This window comes from Rosa chinensis, chromosome 5 (assembly GCF_002994745.2).
Source record: "Rosa chinensis cultivar Old Blush chromosome 5, RchiOBHm-V2, whole genome shotgun sequence".
Taxonomy (NCBI): Eukaryota; Viridiplantae; Streptophyta; class Magnoliopsida; order Rosales; family Rosaceae; genus Rosa; species Rosa chinensis.
The window spans coordinates 22,394,358-22,417,555 of NC_037092.1; the positions used below are offsets into that span (position 1 = coordinate 22,394,358).

The 23,198-nt window shown below is 37.6% G+C and overlaps 1 protein-coding gene and 1 pseudogene across 3 annotated transcripts; both read left to right on the plus strand.

Annotated features, from left to right (window-relative positions):
• Positions 1-731: 731 nt before the first annotated feature.
• Positions 732-4,843, plus strand: LOC112203516 (annotated as a pseudogene).
• On the plus strand, positions 1,121-22,869 carry LOC112203515 (cytochrome P450 CYP72A219). 3 transcript variants are annotated; one of them, XM_040507006.1, is made up of 5 exons: positions 1,121-1,147; positions 20,781-20,998; positions 21,327-21,574; positions 21,674-22,052; positions 22,288-22,869. In XM_040507006.1, exons 2-5 carry the CDS (start codon positions 20,801-20,803, stop codon positions 22,708-22,710), a joined length of 1,248 nt encoding a protein of 415 aa, XP_040362940.1. In that variant the 5' UTR covers positions 1,121-1,147; positions 20,781-20,800; the 3' UTR covers positions 22,711-22,869. The 3 variants fall into 3 exon arrangements, with proteins under 3 accessions (XP_040362940.1, XP_024200243.1, XP_024200244.1); XM_024344475.2 differs by lacking the exon at positions 1,121-1,147 and adding an exon at positions 20,095-20,505; XM_024344476.2 differs by lacking the exons at positions 1,121-1,147; positions 20,781-20,998 and adding an exon at positions 20,367-20,505.
• Positions 22,870-23,198: the final 329 nt, after the last annotated feature.

Below are 23,198 nucleotides of genomic sequence, written 5' to 3' on the forward strand. Positions count from 1 at the left end.
GGTGGTTAAGTTTCATGGTTGCGACTCACGAGTGGGAAATTTCTCATAAAAATACATGGGTAATAACTCTGTTAGTAAAAAAACGAGACATGTATAATACTAAAAAAATATTAAGTGTATTATTTGTAAATTTCATGTAATAGTTTGCTAAAAAATTCAATAATATATTTTTAATTAAATTATTATTTTAATTTTAAAATATTAATTTATTTTTATATTTATTTCATAATATATGTAAGATATAAAAAAGAAATGTAAAAGTTATATATAATAGGTGAATAATACTCTAACGAGATGAAGTATAGAAATTATTTTGAAAAATACGTTGATTTACTTAACATTCGCATTTTCTACGAAAAATATGGACAATAATAAGACATAATTTATTCCGAGGCATTTTCTCATAAACAGGGTCAAATGGGCAAACCTAAGTTTTTGTTTATTTGTTTATAAATCAATGGGGAGGGGGGATTCTAAGTGAGCACTGTGTCATATACATTCTATGCTTATTTGAAGAATGCTTGTTGGCTTGTTGCTGCTTATGTAAAAGCGTCATCCCATTTGTCATTAGTTTCAACTGTAGTAGTGGATCACAGTTTTACACTGTGGAGTGTGGTACAGATTAATGGCTATGCATTAAAGGACACGAAAGCATTAGATATTCTGTGGATACATAGGGCCGAGGAGATAAGTCAACACTCATGGAAGTCTATCATAAAAAAAGACAGCTAGATAGATATCGATGGAGACAGGGTAAGGAGCAAGGCATTTTCTCCCTTCCAAACTCTCTCTCTCTCTCTCTTTCTCAACCTTGTTTCATAGCTTAGCTAGCTTAGATATACAAGCGTCAATTATGGAAGTAACATTGCCTAGTTGGGGAGCGCTGAGCCTTGTGTTTATTAGCATAATAGTAAGATGGGCATGGAGTGTGCTGGATTAGGTTTGGCTGAAGCCGAAGAAGCTAGAAAGATGTTTGAGGGAGCAAGGCCTTCAGGGCAATTTCTACAGGTTCTTTTATGGAGACTTGAAGGAGAACTCTATCCTGCTCAAACATGCAAAATCCAAACCCATGAACCTCTCCACCTCCCATGACATGCATAGCACCCACGACTCATCCCTTTTCTCGATCAAACCGTAAAAACTTATGGTATGCCAAATCACCTTTTATATATGAATATATGATGATATATGTGTTTAATACAGTTTACTATATTCAATACCATATGCATGCTTGCCATATAGAAGACGAGCGAGTTGTAAACTTTGACCTGAGCTCAAATGTTCTTAGTCACAGGCAGAAGTACATGAGTTATACAGAGCCGGCTTTGAGGGCTGCCGCCTCAGGCCACTGGTCTTCTGCGGGCCTCCGACAATTTTTTCTTCGTATATATATTTGTAGTCCAACGAATGTTTATATATATCCATGATGCTACTTTAGCATAGTGTTAAGTCTCTAGTGTGGCCTTCTAACTGCACCCAGGTTCGAGGCCAGTAAGTTTCATATTATATTCCCCCTTTTTGTTTTTTTGTTTGGAAAATGATTTGTGGCCTCAATGAGGCCTAAGATTTGTGGCCTCAATCTTAGGTGTCATGTCATGTCATCCACACACATCAACTATTTGTCAAATCATGCTATGTAATTCTTGAGAAAAAGACAATCTTATCCTTCCAAAATCTAATGACTCTAAATTATTTTGGATTTTTTCTAAAGAAAAAAAAATTTGGCTTTCTTTCATTTTTTTTTTGTTTCATTACACTCATGTTTAGATTTAAATAACATCAATCGAGAGTACAAAAAAATTCATGTAATTCAGTCAATAGATTTGCACATATGTTCGATTAATAGATTTGCATAACACATGTATATGAGTTCAACCTTTGTTGGGTTCCTGCAAATTTTAGAAATATAATATGAAAAATACATATTCATATGATTGTATATATTCTTTTGTTCATTGTTTTCTCTTTATGTATGTAGGGTTTAAACGTTAGATTTGAATTCATTATTTTTTGTTTGTTTTTCCCTTATATCTAGATTGTAGATATTAATTCATAGCTGCTAATGTGGGAATTTTTTTCTTACCACTTAATTTAGACATAAGTATTTTTCAAATTCAATTTATTAATGCTATTTTTTTATGGATGAAATTAATCAATATTTAGAAAGAAAAGTTAAACGTCTATTTCTTGGCACATAATTCAATATATTAATACCATTTGGAAGGAAAGAAAAATTAAAGGAAAAAATTTAACTAAATGAAGAAAAATATTGGTCAAAGAATCTATAGACATATCTCTTAAATTAATACATAATTAATAGCTGATATTTTTTTCATCACCTAATTAAATTCATTAATGTTATTGATTCATCCCTAACATCTAAAAGGAAATGTAAAAGGGTAAAGTTGGTGTTGCAATAGTATGATGTGACAAGATATATTATGTGGAATTGAGAATAAAATTTGTATTTACTTACATGGCATGACACCTAGGATTTGAGGCCACAAATCTTAGGCCTCATTGAGGCCCCATATCATTGCCCTTTTTGTTTTTGGTTTCTTCTAGTATTAAACACCTTTCATTTTTTTTTCATTGCTACTAATGGCATTTCTAATTTAACTATTTAAGAGTACAATATAGATTTTTTGTTTTTAATTGCTGTTAGTGTTTTTATATTTAATTTATTTTAGAAAAAATTTTTCATATGAATATTTGCCGAGGCCTCTAAAAAGTCGGGATGCATGAGTAGTACTACGTAATTGAACGTGGTTTGCGAGTTTGTGCATGTTTGCAGATGTTTTACAGGGTTTGTTTATCTAGGTGCGATCAGTCCATAACTATTAGAAAATATATTGACCCAACTAAATCAATCTTCAATATATAGGTAAGAACTCTTTTTTTTGGAATGGCCCCGTACCAAGGGTGAATATTATGAATCCTGAAGATATGAAAGATGTCTTCACAAGACTTGATGCATGATTTTCGTAGGCCAGTATTAAACCCACTTTCCAAGTTGCTAGTAACGGGTCTTGCAAGCTATGAAGGTGAAAAATGGGCTAAACACAGGAGGATTGTCAACCCATCATTCCATGTAGAGAAATTAAAGGTATTACAGATAGTTATACTTCAATTGTCCTATTTTTCATTTGTTTTGGTGGAAATAATTATATCAACCTCATTAAGAGCTACATGTAAAGAAAACAAATGAAGGAAAAATAAGACATGAATTTCATGTGTAAGGTACATGTTGCACCTATCTAAGCCGGTAGGTAGTGAAGAATCATTTTCTGGGAATGTAACAACTTCTTTATGCATGCCTTTCCAAGTTAATAATATGTTCTGTTAGTATGTTGTGGTGTTTGCAACAGCAAATGTTACCCCGCCTTTCACAAAAGTTGTGATGAGATGATTAAGGAATGGGAGAGCTTGGCGTCCAAAGAGGGCTCACCATGTCTATTGGATGTTTGGCCATCTCTACAACACTTGATGGCTGATGTGATTTCTCGAACATCATTTGGAAGTAGTTATCAGGAAGGAAGGAAAATATTTGAACTCCTTAAAGAGCAAGCAACGCTTGTAATAAATGCATTACAAAGTGTTTACATACCAGGATGGAGGTAAAAGTCAAAACTTCCCTTAGAAGATACTTGAAAATTTATTCATCTCCTTCATGCCTTTAATTACTTTCTCATCATAACTATTTTATTTCTAGGTTTCTACCAACTAAGGTGAACAAGAGGATGAAGAAAATTGACAAAGAGGTAAAAGGTTTACTCAAGAGTATAATAAATAAAAGAGAGAAGGCCATTGGGGCAGGAGAAGCCTCTAAAGATGACTTATTAGGTGCACTTATGGAGTCAAAATTCAAGGACATCCAGGGTGATGGGAAGGTTGGGATGAGTTGAAGATGTAATTGAGGAATGTAAGCTGTTTTACTTTGCTGGGCAAGAGACTACTTCAGTATTTCTGGTTTGGACAATGATATTACTTGGTCAAAGTCAGAATTGGCAAGATCGAGCAAGACAAGAGGTTTTGCAAGTCTTTGGGAGCAACAAGCCAGACTTTGATGTACTATCTCACCTAAAAGTAGTAAGTATACAATTCATATATACTTCTACTTCAAAGTTATCTTTAAATTATAATTGCATGAAATACCCACTACAAGAAATAAAGAAAATTTTCTCGACGAAAAGGGATTGATGATCTTACATTTTTGTTGATTGTAATAGTTGATGTATGCTCTATATGAAATTTACTTGGGCAAGGGAATGAATCTGTATGATATAACTTAACCTTCACTGTATGATCCCTAGGTAACAATGATTTTACTTGAAGTTCTTCGATTGTACCCAGCATTGGTTGTGATCTCTCGAACCACTCATAAGAAAACACAACTCGGGAAATTCTCAATACCAGCTGGAGTCCAAGTCGGCTTACCAACACTGCTCATTCACCGTGACAAGGAACTGTGGGGGTGATGATGCAAACGAGTTCAATCCTGAGAGGTTTTCAGAAGGAGTTTCCAAGGCAACAAAGAGCCAACTCTCATTCTTCCCTTTTGGAGGCGGTCCCCGGATTTGCATTGGACAAAACTTTGCTATGATGGAAGCGAAGATGGCCTTATCATTGATTTTGCTACACTTTGACTTTGAGCTTTCTCCATCTTATGCTCATGCTCCTTCCGCACCTATGATTCGACCACAGTATGGAGCTCTGATCATTTTACACAGACGTTAATGAGATATGTTACGAAATGGCACTTAAGTCTGTACTTGTAAGTTATAAGCATGCTGCATGAAGTTTTCTTAGAAATATGTTGCTTCAATTTTCTCACTTTTATATATGAAATAATTACAAAATATTTTCCGAAATATGAAGCTATTTTCACTTTCATACCCAACAACCATCAATTTTTTGCATTTGTATACGTTAAATTTCATCCCGTTAACATTTTGATACCTTGACCACTAACACAGTTAACATTTAAGGGCATTTTTGTCACATCAAAATGCTAACGAAATGAAACTTAGGGCATGCAATGGTAAAAATTTGATAGTTGGGTATGAACATGAAAATAGCCGTATAATTCGGAGGAGGGGGGATATTTTATAATTAATTCATACAACTTTTATATATTTTACTTTTGTGGTATTTGGTAAAGGTGAAAAATTAAGTCGAATAGGCACAATCATACTCATGGTGGATCACTTCTATTTACTGTGGATCCCAATATCCGATCTCCTCGTTAGAAATGCTGCACTTAGCTATAGCATCCTCGAGTCATGGCAGTAATTTCATAGTTGCGGATCATTGGGCAAATAGTGGTATCACTGGTATGATGCTCTTTGGGCTTTTGCTGCGTTTCAATTTATATTATTCAATGCCAAATATAAAATATGAAAATAGATGAGGTCTATTCAAGTCATTTTGATTGTGGAGGGCCCTTCAACTAAGGGATTCATTTTTTGGCCATTTTAAAGGATTTCTTATGGGACCCACTTTTTTATCGTATTTCAGCATCTCTATCGTTCAGTTTTTAGGTCATAATATATAGATCATTTCTACAAATTTTCAGCCAAATTGATGATCGTTAAGGTATCAAACTATATTAAATCAATGGACAAACTGAATCTGTCCAACCTGAACCGTTCGTGTTCATAATTATAAATTGCAGTTATGAATGCCTTAATGATTATCAATTTAGCTGAAATCTACAGAGATGATCTACTCATATATACTTAAAAACTGAACGGTTAAGATATGAATATGTGATCGAAAAGTAGATCTAATGAGCGATCCCTTAAAATAGCCAAAAAAAAGGATCTCTCACTAGAAGGGCCTTGTTTTGATTGTGTGCTTATAATCGTAAAAGGAAGTAGATAAGTTTGATAAGTTTGAAAGGGAGACCTCATCTTGATGTTCCAGATTCTTATACTCAACAGACTAAATATGAAACAACAATTATAAAATTGAATATTTAAGTAATTTCGAACTTTTTAAACTTATCCATTGATTTTATCAAACAAAATGAAAAAGAATGGATTGTCTATTATCCATAATTCTATTCTGGTTGCGATAATTAGAGATGGAGATAGAGTAAGGAGGAAGGCATTTTCCTCCTTTCGAAAAGGTCAATTAGCTATTCGATTTCAGTACTATACTACTATACAGTCCAGAACCTCTGTATCTATTTCTCTATCTATCTTTCTCACATAGCTTTGCTAGCTAGACAGTCAAATATGGAAGTAGGAGTGGCCAGTTGGGTAGTGCTGAGCCTTGTTTTTGTTAGCAGATGATTCACATGTGATTTACATGTGTTTGTAGCCCTAATTACCTTAAAATTAGCGAATACCCAAGCATTATTTCATAGTATTACTTTGTTTTTTTTTCATTTATAGGAAATTATGGTCAAGAGAGGAAAAAGACGAAAAAAGTAGCGAATTCGAGCAAAAAGTCAACTCCAACGGATGAACTGGTTGACCATTTGGTCAACCAAGTCAACTTGGCCCAATAGCAAGAAGTCTGAGACTCAAGCCCATTTGTATTACATTTTTGTATTCAAATTTCAAATTCAAAATTGATGTAATGACAATAATATTGATGTAATGACAATAATAATTAGTGGACCACACCTCACACATATCACACATGTGGATTGAGATATTTATTTGTGTTCACACTAGTCACACACCCACTTACACTTTTACCCTCCAGTTTTCTTTTTATTTTCCAAAATATTTTCTAATCTTCTAATTCTCTACATTTTTATTAGGTTGTTTTTTTTAGTCTTTTCATTTTATCCATTTTCTACTTGTTTTTGAGCCATTTGATCTAGAGTACAAGTCCAATCTTGATCCTAGAACCAATGGGGTATTTAAACACCTTTGCACACACACTGCACAAGCTTAATACTCATTTTTCTTCACCCTAGGCCTTTTGGCCGAATTTGGGGACTTCTCTCCCTTCTCACCTTGTTACGTCCCGTATCTCAATTTACCGGTTTATTAGTCATTTGGACGGTAAACAGCAATTACTTTCACTTTTTACTTTGTTTCCATACTTTTAGTGGCCCTAAATGTTGACTTTTTGTTCGGGTCAAAATTTGAGGAATTTTTTTTTTCTTTCTGGAAAGCCGTAGAGGACGTTAAACCGAGTCCGTGCATATGTGGTACGTAAAAATCAAAGTTCGTATGCAAAAGTTATGGATGAAATATGCAAAGTTACTGTTCATGGTAAGTTTCTATATGGAAAGTTACTGTGGTAGGTTTCCATTTCCGGAAACCTACCCACTCGGTAGCTCTCTCTCTCTTCATTCCCGAGCTCTCTCTCTCTCTTTCATCTGCAATTCCGGCTTTATCCCAAGTCCGGCCACCTGGGATGAGTTACGGCCATCATTCTCTTCCTCTTCTCTTCCTGGACTCACCTGCGGTGGTAGCTCGCTGAGTCTTAGCCGGAAAAAGAAGAACCAGGCTCAAGAACCTTACTGTAGTAGTTTTGAGTCAACATCGGTATCTCTAGATTCCGGCCATCTCCGGAGATGAAACTGGGTCTAATCGGAGCACCTTGAGCCATGGATCGTTTTTCCCCGAGCCTCTTGCCTCGATTTGCAGTGTGGAGTGAGAATCAAAGAAATTTTGAAACTAGGGTTTTGAAATTTCTGGGCTTGTGTTCACCGGCCAAATTGGAGGCCTTCAAGGTAAAATTGGAACTTGTTGTGGTTTGGAAAAATGTTGGGTTTGTTGAGTAGGTGGTGTTGCCAAAATTTGGTGGCCATTAGAGGTGGTGGCTGGTGGCGCGTGGGGCCCACGCGCTGCCACTGTAGATGGCTCTTGGAGGAGCGTAGGGCAGGTTTTTAATTCCTGTTTTAGCCCATTAAAATCCTATAATTGTTGTAGAACTTGTAGATGTGAATTTGGTTGAAAATTGGAGAAGTTTTGTATTGATTATCAATTTCCGGAATTTAGAATTCAATTATCGACTCACGAGAATCCGACCGTCGGATATCTCTCAGTTCTGCCTTGGAACCTTTAAATGAACGAATTGGCATTAGTGGTAAAAAGTGGGTTGAATCTGAGAAGAAGTGGAGAGATGATTTATGAGGATTTGATTTTGGGAATCGTATTTAATTGTTGAATAGTTATTCACGGAATATAAATGGGTACAGGGCGACGTACCGAGCTATTGCTCTATGAACGAACTCGTATGCGTGATCGCCTCAATAATACTGTGAGTGGACTTTTATTTTCAAAGAATGATGCATGCATTTATTTGTTTTTCCGAAATAATAATTTGTTATCTTTTTACTTTTTCGAGCATAAGATTTTACTTAGAATTATGATTTTGGCGTTGTTTTTCCTTATGAATTTTGAATACGAATTTTATTATGCTTGGATTTGGAGTTATGATTTATTTTTTTGGGAATATGATTAAATTTTCGGAGATTAATTATGATTTATTTCAATTATGTTTTGGAAAAGGACTTTGAGCCTTCGATAGTTTATCTCTGATATTTCAATTGAAAACATATCATGATTTATGTGATTCTCGAAGAATTATTTTCCGAAAATGATTTCTGGAATTTAGCATTATATTCTATTAGTCGATTTTGAGATTTTTGCCATGTTATCGGACTTGAGGTTTTTGGAAGGATTGTTATATTTATTATTTCTCGCCTATTTGATTATGTTCTCGAGAATATTTTGGCGTGCGGGGTCACGTCACTGGAATATATTTAGGGTTAATTACAGTTTACCTCCTGAGGTTTGGGGGTGTTATCATTTCACCCCCTCGACTTTTAATTTTGACTTTTTACCCCCTAAACTTTCCAATTTCAATAAGCCGTGTCCAATTTCTCATATTCCGTCTAAATTGGACGTTAAGTTTGACCCTTGAGGGCTAAAATGGTCATTTCAACATAAAAAATATTATTATTATTATTTTATTATTGTTTTTTATAAAGAGTATTTTTTTTTGTTTTTTTTTTTTTTGTCTTCAACCTATACATCACAAGTTATAATGGGTTTATAAAAACAAAAAAATACTCTAGGTGGTTGAAAGCCACTCGCTGGTCTACGATATTTGTGATATATCTCCGATAAAGTGAATAATTTTAGAATATATCCCCAATAAAGTGAAGAAATATTTGTAAAAAATAATTTTACACTTTATCTATAAATAAATATTTGTATATCCCCAATAAAGTGAAAAAATATCTGTGTGAAATCATTTTTGGTCTACATATTTGTGATATATCTCCAATAAATTGAAGAATTTTAGGATATATCCCCAATAAAGTGAAGAAATATTTGTACATCCCCAATAAAGTGAAGAAACATCTATGTAAAATCATTTTTTACAGATATTTATTTACAGATAAAGTGTAAAATTATTTTTTACAGATATTTCTTCACTTTATTAGAGATATATCCTAAAATTTTCACTTTATCGAAGATATATCACAAATATCGTAGACCAACGAGCGACTTTCAACCACCTGGAGTATTTTTTTTGTTTTTATAAACCTATTATAACTTGTGGTGTATAGGTTAAAGACAAAAAAAAAAAAAAACAGAATTTTTTTTTTTAAATTTAATTTAATTTTTTATTATTTTTTTATGTTGAAATTGCCATTTTAGCCCTCAAGGGTCAGATTTAACGTCCAATTTGGACGGAATAGGAGAAATTGGACACGGCTGATTGAAATTAGAAAGTTTAGGGGATAAAAAGTCAAAATTAAAAGTAGAGGGGTGAAATGATGACACCCACAAACCTTAGGGGGGTAAACTGTAATTAACCCATATATTTATTTTCTCATGAGAAATGTGGGGAAGCCTTATGGAATTATTGATTTTGAATTTTTTTCCTCACCATACTCGGGTCTTTCTGTTAGAGTCTCCTTCTCACTTAATTTGTGTTTGTGAGTGGCAGTTGAGGTGATTTATTCTCCTCCTCAAGTGAGTGGTAGTCGAGGTTATTAATTCTCCTCCTCACATAATCTATGTGTGAGTGGCAGTCGAGGGTAGGTAGAGCCTAAGGGGCTCCTTTACCCGTACGGTGATTTCTTCTTCCTCATATCCTATTATTACTTGACTAGTGGGGCTAGTCCGATTTTCTCTTAACCAACGGGGCTGGTATGTTTTCACGAGATTTAGAATTTAAAGAAATTTGTTTTTATAAACGTTGCATGCATCGAGATTTTATAAGTTTAAATACGTGGGAAAGTATTCAAGTTTTTGCTTCTTTTAAATTATCTTGATTATTTATTTTTGTTCATTCACACTAACGTGTTTTTCAATACTTTCCCCTGGGCCCTTTTTGGTTTCAAATGTCCAGTTTGCAGGCTAGGCTAGTTGAGGTTGGGTGTACATGGAGTTGAGGCATAGTTGTCACTGCTTCCGCATTGTAGGATCTATCGATCCTTCACCCTCTTTACTTTTATTTCTATTATATCTTTTGTTTTAGAATTGCTCTGATAACCTGTGGGATCAATATTATTAAGTTGAGATTTGTGTATTGTGAATTGGAAGATGTTGTGATTTGGGGAGCAAGGTGGCTCCAGGAGAAAATGATGGATTGCTTAGAAGTGTGAATGTGTTTCTACAGGTTTTGGGTAGTCCACTTTTAGGGGAAGTTCCGCCAAATTTTTTGTAGAATTTCTTCCAAGGTGGGCCCTGCAGGGCCACTTCAGATTTCAGGGTGAAATCCGGGGCGGGTCCTATCAACTTGGTATCAGAGCATTAGGTTGTTAGATTCTGTAGACTTGTTTCTATCCTGTTACCTTGTATGCTTAATGTTACTTAGTACCTCCCGAGTGATGGCCCGACTGCAGCGGTTCCCCATCGTTTACTCTTTGGTGCTGATGTACTAATCAAGTGTGTAAGCTACATCTCTAGTTGGTTTTTCTTTAGGTGTTATGCCTCTTGTACTCCGACCTCATAGGGATTTCACTACTTATTAGATTGTTTACATGTCTTGCACTTTTTTCCTGGTGATGGTAGAGTACGACTACTCTACAGGTTTGTGTTGTGCTATGAAATGAGATTCGAGAGAATGTTGTGGATATCTTTTCCTGGATGCCAACAAGATTGTTGGGGTAGGGTTTAGGGAGCGAGACCGGAATTCGATTTCGTGATTGAGTGTCTGTGTAGCTTTGGGCTGTCTTTGGCTACTATAATTGTTTTGGAATCTGGATTGTTGTTGAAGTGGGACTAATAGTAATAGTGGTTTTGACTTTGAATTGAATTTTGGGTGATGTGTCATGTGACGTAGTTGGTCTTGCAAGCATCATTTTGGAACAATACTTTGCAATTCACAAAGAAATCTGGAATTGGAAATTCCTCTATTTGGACACCTTATGATGGCGTAGTGTACAGATCACTCTCTGGTATCCAATTTGTCCCTATTCTCGTAGCTTTCAACTATGGAGGGTGGAGAAGATAAGTTCTTGGTTGTTACAACTAATTTCCATGTTTTCTTGTGACTCGGGTCACTAATAGTGGTAAGTAAAAAAGGGTGGAAGTGATGACGTTAAGTGAGAGTTTTAAGGAAAGTGGAATCCTAGGACTGGTCATCCTGAGCCGCTAACTTGGCGAGGATAATGGGGCCGGTTCACGAACTTCCGACGGCCTGTTCGGGGGGATTCCGGCAGGTTCTGGTAGTTTCGCTGCCGGTTCTGGGCTTCTGGGATCGAGGGCTTCGATGTGTGCGGTGGTGGTTGTTAGGGTTTGAAGGTTACAATTTTAGGGTTTTAGGGTTAGGGCTTCATGCTGATAACGTGTTTAAGGGAATCGAAATTTGGCAGAGAAAGTGTTGTGTCTGTTCAAGGAAATTGACTTTTGTGATTGTAATAGCATAGAAGATTCTAGAATTCCTAGTCCTATTCAGATAAGTTTTCTTTGTATCAATAGAACATGTACTTTGTAATCCTATATATAGGGCTCCTATTCTCAATAATGAAACACACAATTCTCTCATCAATCTCTCTTGAATTCTCTTATTCTTAAACATGTTATCAACACGAGCCCTAACCCTGAGAGAAAAACCCTCGCCAAGCACCTAGCCCCTTGCTAGCCCGCCTGCCCTGCAGTTATCTCAACCATCCCTGCTACCTGACTAGCTCAGCCATACTCTTGGCCGCACCTCACCTTGGACGCAACCCGGCCACGACTTGCTGCACACCTCCCCTACTCCACCTTGAACTTCTCTCGGCCTCATCCTTATCTACCACACACTCATGTGCTCCCCAAGACCCTCCATCCACATCAACTCGACCTACGTCGTCTTCCAACTTCAAGAATTCAAGAACTCAAGTTTTCAAGCTACGAAATAACAAGTAAGTATTTAAATTAAAGTTCCTGCTTTCCACAATTTAAATTTCTTTTCTTTTCTTGGGGACCTACAACCTCCCTTCTTCTACATCCCACCTTTCTTATAACGTGGGTTCGATTATTTGAAAAGCGGAATCGTGGGGATTCAGGCTATAAACGAACTAAGAGCATTCATAAGACTTCGGCCTAAGAGCGTCTGTAAGCATCGATTTATGAACATATAAACATCATTGTCTCTGTCTAATCCAAAATTCTTGGAAATCAATTTCTTGGTAGCATAGCTCGGAAATATTATTATTTATTAGTTGTCGTTGAAGCTTTGAATTCGAAACTAATCTACTTCTTCTTCTTGCTTTCAGGATGTTGAAACCAAAGCTCGACTTTCCTATGCTTGAATCAATTGGCTCAGAATACCACAGTTGAGTCACGGATATTGAGAACCATCTCACTTCAAAAGGGATCCTACCCTTAATTCAGGCACCAAACCCTGAGCTCATATTTGAGAGTACAACTAGAATAATGCCACCGCCCTCATCTTGATGAGACGCCACATAGACAAATCACTCCGATTGGAATACCTGGTGATCAAGGATGCTAGAGACTTTTGAGTTGCGCTAGAAGAGCGCTTTGGTAATGTCCAGGATTCCCTCCTCCCTGACTTGAAGGTTCAATGGAGCAATCTACGATTTGACAACTTCAAGTCCGTCGCTGAATATAATTCAGAAGCTCTATGCCTCAAAACCATGTTGGGGTTCTATGGACAGCCCGTCACAGAGCAAGAGCTAATTCAGATAAACTCTCTCCACCTTCCCCGTCTCAGCAATTTTGGTACCAAAGCAATACAGAGGAGAGTACAATGTTGGACGGATCATGAGGTTTTATCAACTAATTAATGTCATGTCTGAAGTTGAGAAACATGATAACATCCTCGTGAAAAACTATAATTCAAGGCCTATCGGTACTAAGAGTGTTCAACGGACGTTTTGGTCCATATAACCGCCCTACAAAGGAAGGTAACCGCCAAAATGGAGCGGGAACACGTGGCAATAAAAGCCAACGTGGGAGAGAAGGACACAAAGCCGCCGACCATAGAGGTGGCGCCATCATCTAACATGGACGCCAATCCCGTCCTCGTGCGCAAGAAGCATCTCAATTCAAGGGACGAAATCACAATGATGCATGCCGTAGATGTGGATCTATTGAACATTGGTTCAAACAATGCAATGCAAGCAACAAATTGGCTGCACATTATAAAGCATATAGAGAAGCAAGAGAGCAAGAGGCATACTTTACCAAAGAAGAAGAAGATGATGGTGATGATGCCAACGTTAATCTCACCATAGCGGACTTCAAATCTGACAAAGTAGTCCACAAGGATTCCGCAAATTTTGATTAGTGTAGTCCTTTTTTTTTTTTTTTTTCCCAAGAATTATGTAATGGAAATTATGCCTTAATCAATAAAATGACTTTTTGTATTAACTCTTTCTCACTAGGCTCATCCAAGAGTAATTGTGATGTCTAGGGAAGGTTTGAACTGAGAGAACGGGTTTAAAAGTGAGTATTGCTCCACCAAAATCTCGCCTTACCTTACCTGGTCACAACCAAATTGGAGTTACCAAACGGATTGAGTGACTACAATTTGTCTAAATTTTGATTTTGATTTTGGATTAGATTTTGGTCAAGAAACTTTGATGTAATTATCAGCTATTATTAATAAAGTCTCTATTTATTTTATTCAATTTCTTGGACATATTTTAATTTTGAACTTTATTATTTTTCAGTATGTTTCCCAGCGAGCTAGAATGCCTCATGGATAGTGCAACTACACATACCATACTTCGAAATAGTCAATTGTTCCTATGGATGACGCCTACTCGATCTTTAGTGACTACAATGGTTGGATCATCTCAATTGATTCATGGTAGAGGACCAGCCCAATTTATGTTGCCAAATGACACAAATATTAATGTCACCGAAGCTCTATATGCTCCTAGGGCTAGAAGAACCCTATTGAGCTTCAAAGATATAAGAGCCAACCACATTGTGAGAATGGATAAGAGTTCCTTTGCATCACCTCTAATGACTACAGACATAAAAGAGTCTTAGAGAAACTTATGTGTTGATCAGTGGATTGTATCACTTGTATGCAACCACTATTTGAATCATTGAATCCAATCATGTTATGAGAGATGATTTATGGGATTTTGACACATATAGGCTTTGGTATGACAGTTTGGGACATCCAAGTCGTGATATGATGATCTGTATATTAAGACTTCACACGGACATCCATTCTTTAGAACGAAAAGAAGTAAAAATTGGGTTTTGGACCATGAAGGAGCACCTGTGACGCTGTCCCTTTGCATGATCGGCCATCATAGGCCGGCGCTGTGGTCCCCTTGCGGCCCAAGAGTGGCCTTGATGCCACCTATGCTCCCTTAACTCCAAATTCTAACTCTAAAGTCAATTGTGACTTCATGGCTCAACCAAAATCTCATTGGTTGTTTCTAAAGCCCATCATTCATTATGCAAAGCCTGCTCTTTAGGAAAATTAGGATCGAGACCATCCTATGCAAAGAACACTAAATAAAAGATACTATTCTTGCAACGAATCCAAGGTGATATTTGTGGACCTATTCAACTATCTTGCGGACCATTTAGATACTTTATAATGTTGGTTGATGCATTGACATGCTGGTCACATGTTATGCTTTTGTCCACAAGGAAGGCTGTATTTGCTAAACTCCTAGCTCAAATTATTAAGTTAAGGGCCCACCACCTTGATCATCCTATTAAGTCTATAAGACTAGACAATATTGGGGAGTTTACATAAAAAACTTTTGATGATTATTGCATGTCCATTGAGATTAAAGTTGAATAACCAGTTTCTCATGTTCACACCCAAAATGGTCTCGTAGAAGCAGCCATTAAACAACTGCAAATGGTTGCTAGAGCATTGGTAATGCGCACTAGTCTCCCTATTTCTGCTTGGGGCTATGCAATATTGCATGTAGCTATGCTTATTCGTCTGAGGCCCACTGTCACTCAACCATTTTCTACGTCCCAGATGGTGGCTGGGTATAAGCCTGATGTCTCACATTTACCCATATTTGGGTGTGCAATTGATGTGCCAATTGCGCCACCACAGAGCACCAAAATGGGTATTCAGAGACAATTAGGCATTTATGTTGGATATGGTTCTCCAACTATTACCCTCTACTTAGAACCCTTGACATGTGATCTCTTTACCGCTAGATTTGCAGATTGTCACTTTGATGAGACAATCTTCCCATCATAAGGGGAGATAAGAACTAAATGTTCAACATAAACGACAGGAATTGTCGTGGTCTGTCCCAACCTTATCTCATCTTGATCCCTGAACCGCACAGTCCGAAATTGAATTGTAGAGAATTCGAATTCTCGATCTTCAGAAAGTAGCAGAATCGATGCCTGATTTGTTTTCTGATATCGCTAAAGTGACGAGAACACACATACCTGCCAGGATTGATGTCCCTAAAATTAGAGGACATGACGCCATCTCAAGGGAACCTGAGCATGGCGCCAACATCCCACCCTATGGTGACATTGTGGCTAGTCCCATGGCTCTAGCAGGAAGTGTGGGAGGCCCAAAAGTTCGATGGATTCTAGCCCAAGAAAGAAAGTGAGTTTGACACTAAATAATCCATTAATCATCGATGTGAATAATCCATCTCATGAGAATATTCCGGATTATGGTTATGTCCAAGAGACATCATTGGGAGACACCCCAATGTCAGAACCAATTCTAGAGAATAGAGAGATCTCCACGAATTACACTAGTGTACATGAGATTATGGATGAAAATTATATTGCTATTGATGATGCCTTTTTGCATATCATGTTGCAAAATGAATTATAGAATATGATGATATCAAACCTCGCTCTGTCGAAGAATGTCAACGAAGAGCGGATTGGCCTAAATGAAAAGATGTGATCCAGGCTGAATTAGATTCACTAGCAAAGAGACATGTATTTGGGCCTATAATGCAGACACCCCCATATGTAAAGCCTGTTGGCCATAAATGGATCTTTGTTACAAAGCATAATGAGAAAAATGAGGTGGTTAAATATAAAGCTTACCTTGTGGGGCGAGGTTTCTCGCAACGCCCTGGAATCGACTACGAGGAGACATATTCTCCCGTAATGGACGTCATAACGTTCCGTTACCTTGTCAGTTTGGTAGTTTCCTAAAAACTTGACATGCAACTTATGGATGTGGTTATAGCATATCTCTATGAGGATCTAGATTCAGATATATATATATATATATATATATATATATATGAAGGTTCCAGATGGACTTCAATTACCCAAATCAAGTGGCTCTAAACCACGGAGCGCATTTTCAATAAGATTAAAACGCTCACTATATGGATTAAAACAATCCGGGCAGATGTGGTATAACCGTCTAAGTGACTACTTGATTGGGAAGGGATATATTAACAATGAAATTTGCGTATCCATGTTTATTAAAAGAACGTACAAGTTTCGGATTTGCAATTATAGCAGTTTATGTCGATGATATGAACCTAATTGGGACTCTAGATGAGTTAAAAAAAACTGCTAAGTACTTGAAATCCGAATTTGAGATGAAAGATCTTGGGAAAACACAGTTTTATCTCGGTTTAGAACTCGAGCACCATAGTGATGGGATTTTGATCCATCAGTCTGCATATACTCAGAAAATTCTAAGGCGCTTTAATGAAAATAAAGCAAAGCCTGTGAGTACTTCCATGATTGGCCTTACTCTTGAGCCCGGAAAAGATCCGTTTCGTCCAAAGAATGAGGACGAAGAGTTATTAGAGGCCGAAGTGCCCTATCTAAGTGCAATAGGCGCATCATTGTATTTAGCTCAATGCACAAGACTGGACATCTCATTCGCAGTGAACTTGTTAGTTCGACATAGTTTTGCGCTAACACGCCTCCATTGGATTGGTGTAAAGACAATCTTTTGATACTTAAAAGGTACGATTGATATGAGCTTATTTTATCCCTACAAAAAGAAGAGGAATGACGGAAAATTGGGATCGGACCCCAGAAGGCAAGTCGCCACCGTCTAAGGTTCGGCCGCTGGCCATGTTGCCAGCGCTTCCAACGGTGGCCGGGGTTCTCCTCCTCCCCTCCATCAAAATGATAGTGATGTTTTGATGCGTTTCGCTGATGTAGGGTACCTCTCTAACCCTCACTAAGGTCGCTCCCAAACGGGTTATTTTTACCATATGAAGCACTGTGATATCTTGGAAGTCTGCAAAACAGACCCTTGTTGCTACTTCCTCGAATCATGCAGAGATCATTGCTCTACATGAGGCCGTGCTTGAATGCATATGGCTAAGGTCGGTAATTAGACATATTCGAGGAACTTGTGGTATGAAGTCTACCACGGATGAACCTACATGCATTTATGAGGATAATGCAACTTGTATTGAGCAAATGAAGTTAGGATTCATCAAGGGCGACAACACCAAGCATATATGGCCTAAATTCTTTTTTAATCAGCAACAACAATCGCTTCTGAAGATTGAAGTGAATCAAATCCGATCAGAGGATAATGTAGCGGACTTATTCACTAAGTCGTTACCTAAATCCACCTTCAAGAAACATGTGAAGAGTATCAGATTAAGAAAGTTATCCGAACTCCCATAATTGTAGTAATCAGGGGGAGGTATGATGTCTACATGTTTGATCTCGAAGAGTAAGGACGTGTTGTACTCTTTTTCTCCTCCTCGAGCTTGTTTTTGTCCCACATGATTTTTTATTCGAGCAAGGTTTTTAACGAGGCAACAGAGCGTCACCACCAAGTTTGAGCGGCACAAGGGGGAGTGTTGATGGAAATTGACTTTTGTGTGCCTTATCAAACTAGGATTAGTTCTATGATTGTAATAGGAGAGAAGGTTATAGAATTCCCAGTCCTATTCGGAATAGTTTTTCTTGTATCATTAGAACATGTACTTTGTAATCCCTATATATAGGCATTTTTATATAGAGGATTACAAGCATAGAATCAGAGTTATATATGGAAACATAATCGTACAATGAATGGATATCTATGAAGATATCTCCGAGAATATCTCTAAGATTATTCCTATTACAACTCAGACAAGTAACTAAAGTTTGGACCAAACACACAAATTTTTTTTTTTTTTGGATTAATGTAATAACTTCATTCATTCAAACTGTAATTACACCGAATCACAGCACCCACCAGGGTTTACACCAAAGAACAAACAACTAAAGACTAACACCACACTCCTCACTCCAACAAAGAGAGAATGTCGCGTCAATGGATTCAACAACCAAGATCGAATTGAGCCGCTGCTCGCGCAAATTGGACCAAAAAAAGTAGCAATTACTAGAATAGGAACAAACCAATAGAATACTATTGGGCGGGCTATCCCAGAATCTCCCTTTCTCCTCAACACAGGCTGATAATGAAAACCCAGCACACAGACTGGGTAGGACTGGATCCTGATGACAATGAGCCAGTAACCCAAATCGATCCGATCACCGGAATCCATGACGACAACCATAACTCCATAGAGTATAGACTTATTCGACAACTAACAAACAAAAGCAACTAAAAACAACACCAACAAAAGAGTATGCAGCAACCAAAGCATAAAAACGCAGTGAAACAGGCAAAGGGAGCCCAATCCCAGCCTTCTGGAGCACAATTCCATACATCCGTTCTGCAACAACTCGAAATGAAGATGGGCCCCCCAGTGGAAGACGCACCACCGCCAACAACTTGCCGTCACGAGGCCAAACCGGAATCGCTTAGTTAACACTTCAAGTAGTAGCCACCGCCTTCCAAACATCAATTCCACGGAAGGTTTGACAAGCCACTCACAAAATAGTGACCACAACGCGACCCGATTCCTTCAATCTTCACCATCCAACACAACCCATCAGAGAAGCTCCACCAATGCCAAAACCCAGCAATAGGCCACCTCCGTGGTTCACAACGCCGCCGCGCTAAAGGCAACATCGCCACCCAACGCAGACCACCCCAGAACCCAATCAACAGCCAAGTTCTCCACCGCTGCTCCGATCGCCACAGCAGCAGTGACGCTAGATTTCGCTGCCGGCAAGCCTCGCTCCAGTTCTGTATCTCACTGACCCTCCACCATGATCTAAGAAGGACAGATTGGAATCGATTTGCCCACCCCAAGAACAACCCATTTGACTCCAACCGATAACAACCACGTTGCTGCCAAGGAAACGCACTGCAAACCCAGATCGACATCCTCTCTCGGACCGGAGCGTACTGGCAGGGGTGCCGGCGGCGTCCGGCCGGGAGAGATCGCACTAACCGGATCTGTTTTTCTCTCTTTCAACGTTTTGAACTCTATTTCTTTTACCAAACACACAATTTAGATATACTTGAACATTAATTAAATTAGTATTATTTATTATCACACTTTCTAGGAAAATATGGACAATAATAAGGGATAATTTATTCCAAGGCATTTTCTCTTAAACTGGGTCAACTGGGCCGAAATTGTTTGCTTGTGTTTGTTTGTTCATAAATGATTTTTTTTGGGAATTTTTCTAAGTGAAGAAACAATCTTGTTGGATGCTTATGTAAAAGCGTCATCCCATATGTCACTAGTGGATCACAAAAGCAATAGATGTTTTGTGGATACAGACGGCCGAGGAGATGGTCAAGACTTGAGGACAAGGAAGTCTTTATGCTATCATCGAAAAAACGATCCAGCTAGATAGATATCGATGGAGAAAGAGTAAGGAGCAAGGCATTTTCTCCCTTCCAAACTCTCTCTCTCTCTCTCTCTCTCTCTCTCTCTCTCAACCTCGTTTCATAGCTTAGCTAGCTTAGATATACAAGCGTCAATTATGGAAGTAACATTGCCTAGTTGGGTAGCGCTGAGCCTTGTGTTTATTAGCATAATAGTAAGATGGGCATGGAGTGTACTGGATTGGGTTTGGCTGAAGCCGAAGAAGCTAGAAAGATGTTTGAGGGAGCAAGGCCTTCAAGGCAATTCCTACAGGTTCTTTTATGGAGACTTGAAGGAGAACTCTATCCTGCTCAAACATGCGAAATCCAAACCCATGAACCTCTCCACCTCCCATGACATAGCACCTCGACTCATCCCTTTTCTCGATCAAACCGTAAAAACTTATGGTATGCCAAATCACCTTTTTTTATATATGAATATATGATGATATATGTGTTTAATACAGTTACCGATATTCAGTACCATATCCGTGCTTGCCATAAAGAAGACGAGCGAGTTGTATACTAATTAGACCTAACCTCAAATGTTCATAGTCACAGGCAGAAGTACATGAGTAGTTTGTGCATATTTGAGATGTTATACAGGGTTTTGTTAATCTAGGTGCGATCGATCCATAACTATTAGGACATATATTGATCCATCCAAATTCTATCTTCAATAGGTAAGAACTCTTTTGTTTGGATGGGCCCCGTACCAAGGGTGAACATTATGAATCCTGAAGATATGAAAGATGTCTTCACAAAACTTGATGATTTTCCTAAGCCAGTTTCAAACCCACTTTTCAAGTTGCTAGCAACGGGTGTTGCAAGCTATGAAGGTGAAAAATGGGCTAAACACAGGAGGATCATCAACCCATCATTCCATGTAGAGAAACTAAAGGTATTACAGATAATTATACTTTAATTGGCCTAATTTTTCATTGTTTTGGTGGAAATAATTATATCAACCTCATTGAGAGCTATATGTAGAAAAAACAAACAAAGGAAAAATAAGACATGATTTTGGATTTTTTTGAATTTTTCATTTAAAAAAAAAAACTAAAATATACTTAAATAATAAAAAAAGACATGAATTACATATGTACAAGGTACATGTTGCACCTATCTAAGCCGGTTGGTAGTGTAGAATCATTTTCTGGGAATGTAACAACTTGTTTATGCCTTTCCGAGTTAATAATATGTTCTATACGTTGTGGTGTTTGCAACAGCAAATGTTACCCGCCTTTCACAAAAGTTGTGATGAGATGATTAAGGAATGGGAAAGCTTGGCGTCCAAAGAGGGCTCGTCATATCTGTTGGATGTTTGGCCATCTCTACAACACCTGACGGCCGATGTGATTTCTCGAACAGCATTTGGAAGTAGCTATCAGGAAGGAAGGAAAATATTTGAACTCCTCAAAGAGCAAGCAATGCTTGTAATAAATGCATTACAAAGTGTTTACATACCAGGATGGAGGTAAAAGTCAAAATTTCCATTAGAAGATACTTGAAAATTTATTAATCTCCTTCATGCCTTTAATTACTTGCTCATCATAACGTACTATTTTATGTCTAGGTTTCTACCAACTAAAATGAACAAGAGGATGAGGAAAATTGACAAAGAGGTAAAAGGTTTACTTAAGGGTATAATAAATAAAAGAGAGAAGGCCATTGGGGCAGGTGAAGCCTCTAAAGATGACTTATTAGGTGCACTTATGGAGTCAAAATTCAAGGACATCCAAGGAGATGGGAAGGTTGGGATGAGTATTGAAGATGTAATTGAGGAATGTAAGCTGTTTTACTTTGCTGGGCAAGAGACTACTTCAGTATTGCTGGTTTGGACAATGATATTACTTGGTCAAAGTCAGAATTGGCAAGATCGAGCAAGACAAGAAGTATTGCAAGTCTTTGGAAGCAACAAGCCAGACTTTGATGGACTATCTCATCTAAAAGTAGTAAGTACACAATACATATATACTTCTTCAAAGTTATCTTTCAATTATAATTGCATGAAATGGATCGGGATACCCACTATAAGAAATAAGGAACAATTTATAGACAAAAAGGGATTGATGCATGATCTTACCTTTTTGTTGATGGTAATGGTTGATGTATGCTCTAGATGAAATTTACTTAGGTAGGGGAATGAATTTGTATGGTATAACCTACCTTCACTCTATGATCCCCTAGGTAACAATGATTTTACTTGAAGTTCTTCGATTGTTCCCTGCTTTGGTTGTGATCTCTCGAACCACCCACAAGAAAACACAACTCGGAAAATTCTCACTACCAGCTGGAGTCCAAGTCGGCTTACCAACACTGCTTATTCACCGTGACAAGGAACTGTGGGGTGATGATGCAAATGAGTTCAATCCTGAGAGATTTTCGGAAGGAGTTTCCAAGGCAACAAAGAGCCAACTCTCATTCTTCCCTTTTGGAGGCGGTCCCCGGATTTGCATCGGACAAAACTTTGCTATGATGGAAGCGAAGTTGGCCTTATCATTGATCTTGCTACACTTTGACTTTAAGCTTTCTCCATCTTATGCTCATGCGCCTTCCGCACCTATGATTCGACCACAATATGGAGCTCCTATCATTTTACAGAAACGTTAACGAGATATATATGTTAGGAAAATGCCACCTATGTATGTACTTGTAAGTTGTAAGCATGCTGCATGAAGTTTTCTCAGATATATGTTGCTTCAGTTCTCTCACTTCTATGTATTTATCAAGGTTCTAAGGCGCTAGTCGGGCGGTATCCCGAAGCCTAGAGTCCTAGGCGTTTATTTTATTTTATTTATTTTATTTTATTTTTTTAAGTTTTTCTTTTATAATAAATATAAATAGATTAAATTGTTCACCTAACTCTTGATATTTTTTAGTTGGATAATGATATTGATATACTAAAATCATTAATAATTTGATTGAGTAATATATTCAAACACCAAAATCACTTTAAATTGTTCATGTACTTTTATCTCAATTCTCAAACCGTATCATGTTAACGTGGCCAACCCACGTACATAACAAAAAACTGCTCACTTCCTCTCTCTGTCTTGAACCATCTGCGAACAAACACTTCTTCTTCCTCAAACTCTCTC

Excerpts from the sequence above, each read along its gene's own strand:
- LOC112203515 (XM_024344475.2), top strand. The coding sequence starts at position 20,217 with ATGGAAGTAACATTGCCTAGTTGGGTAGCGCTGAGCCTTGTGTTTATT. Across the intron at positions 20,999-21,326 it reads TCCATGTAGAGAAACTAAAG|CAAATGTTACCCGCCTTTCA; the intron begins GTATTACAGATA and ends TGTTTGCAACAG. Across the intron at positions 22,053-22,287 it reads GACTATCTCATCTAAAAGTA|GTAACAATGATTTTACTTGA; the intron begins GTAAGTACACAA and ends ATGATCCCCTAG.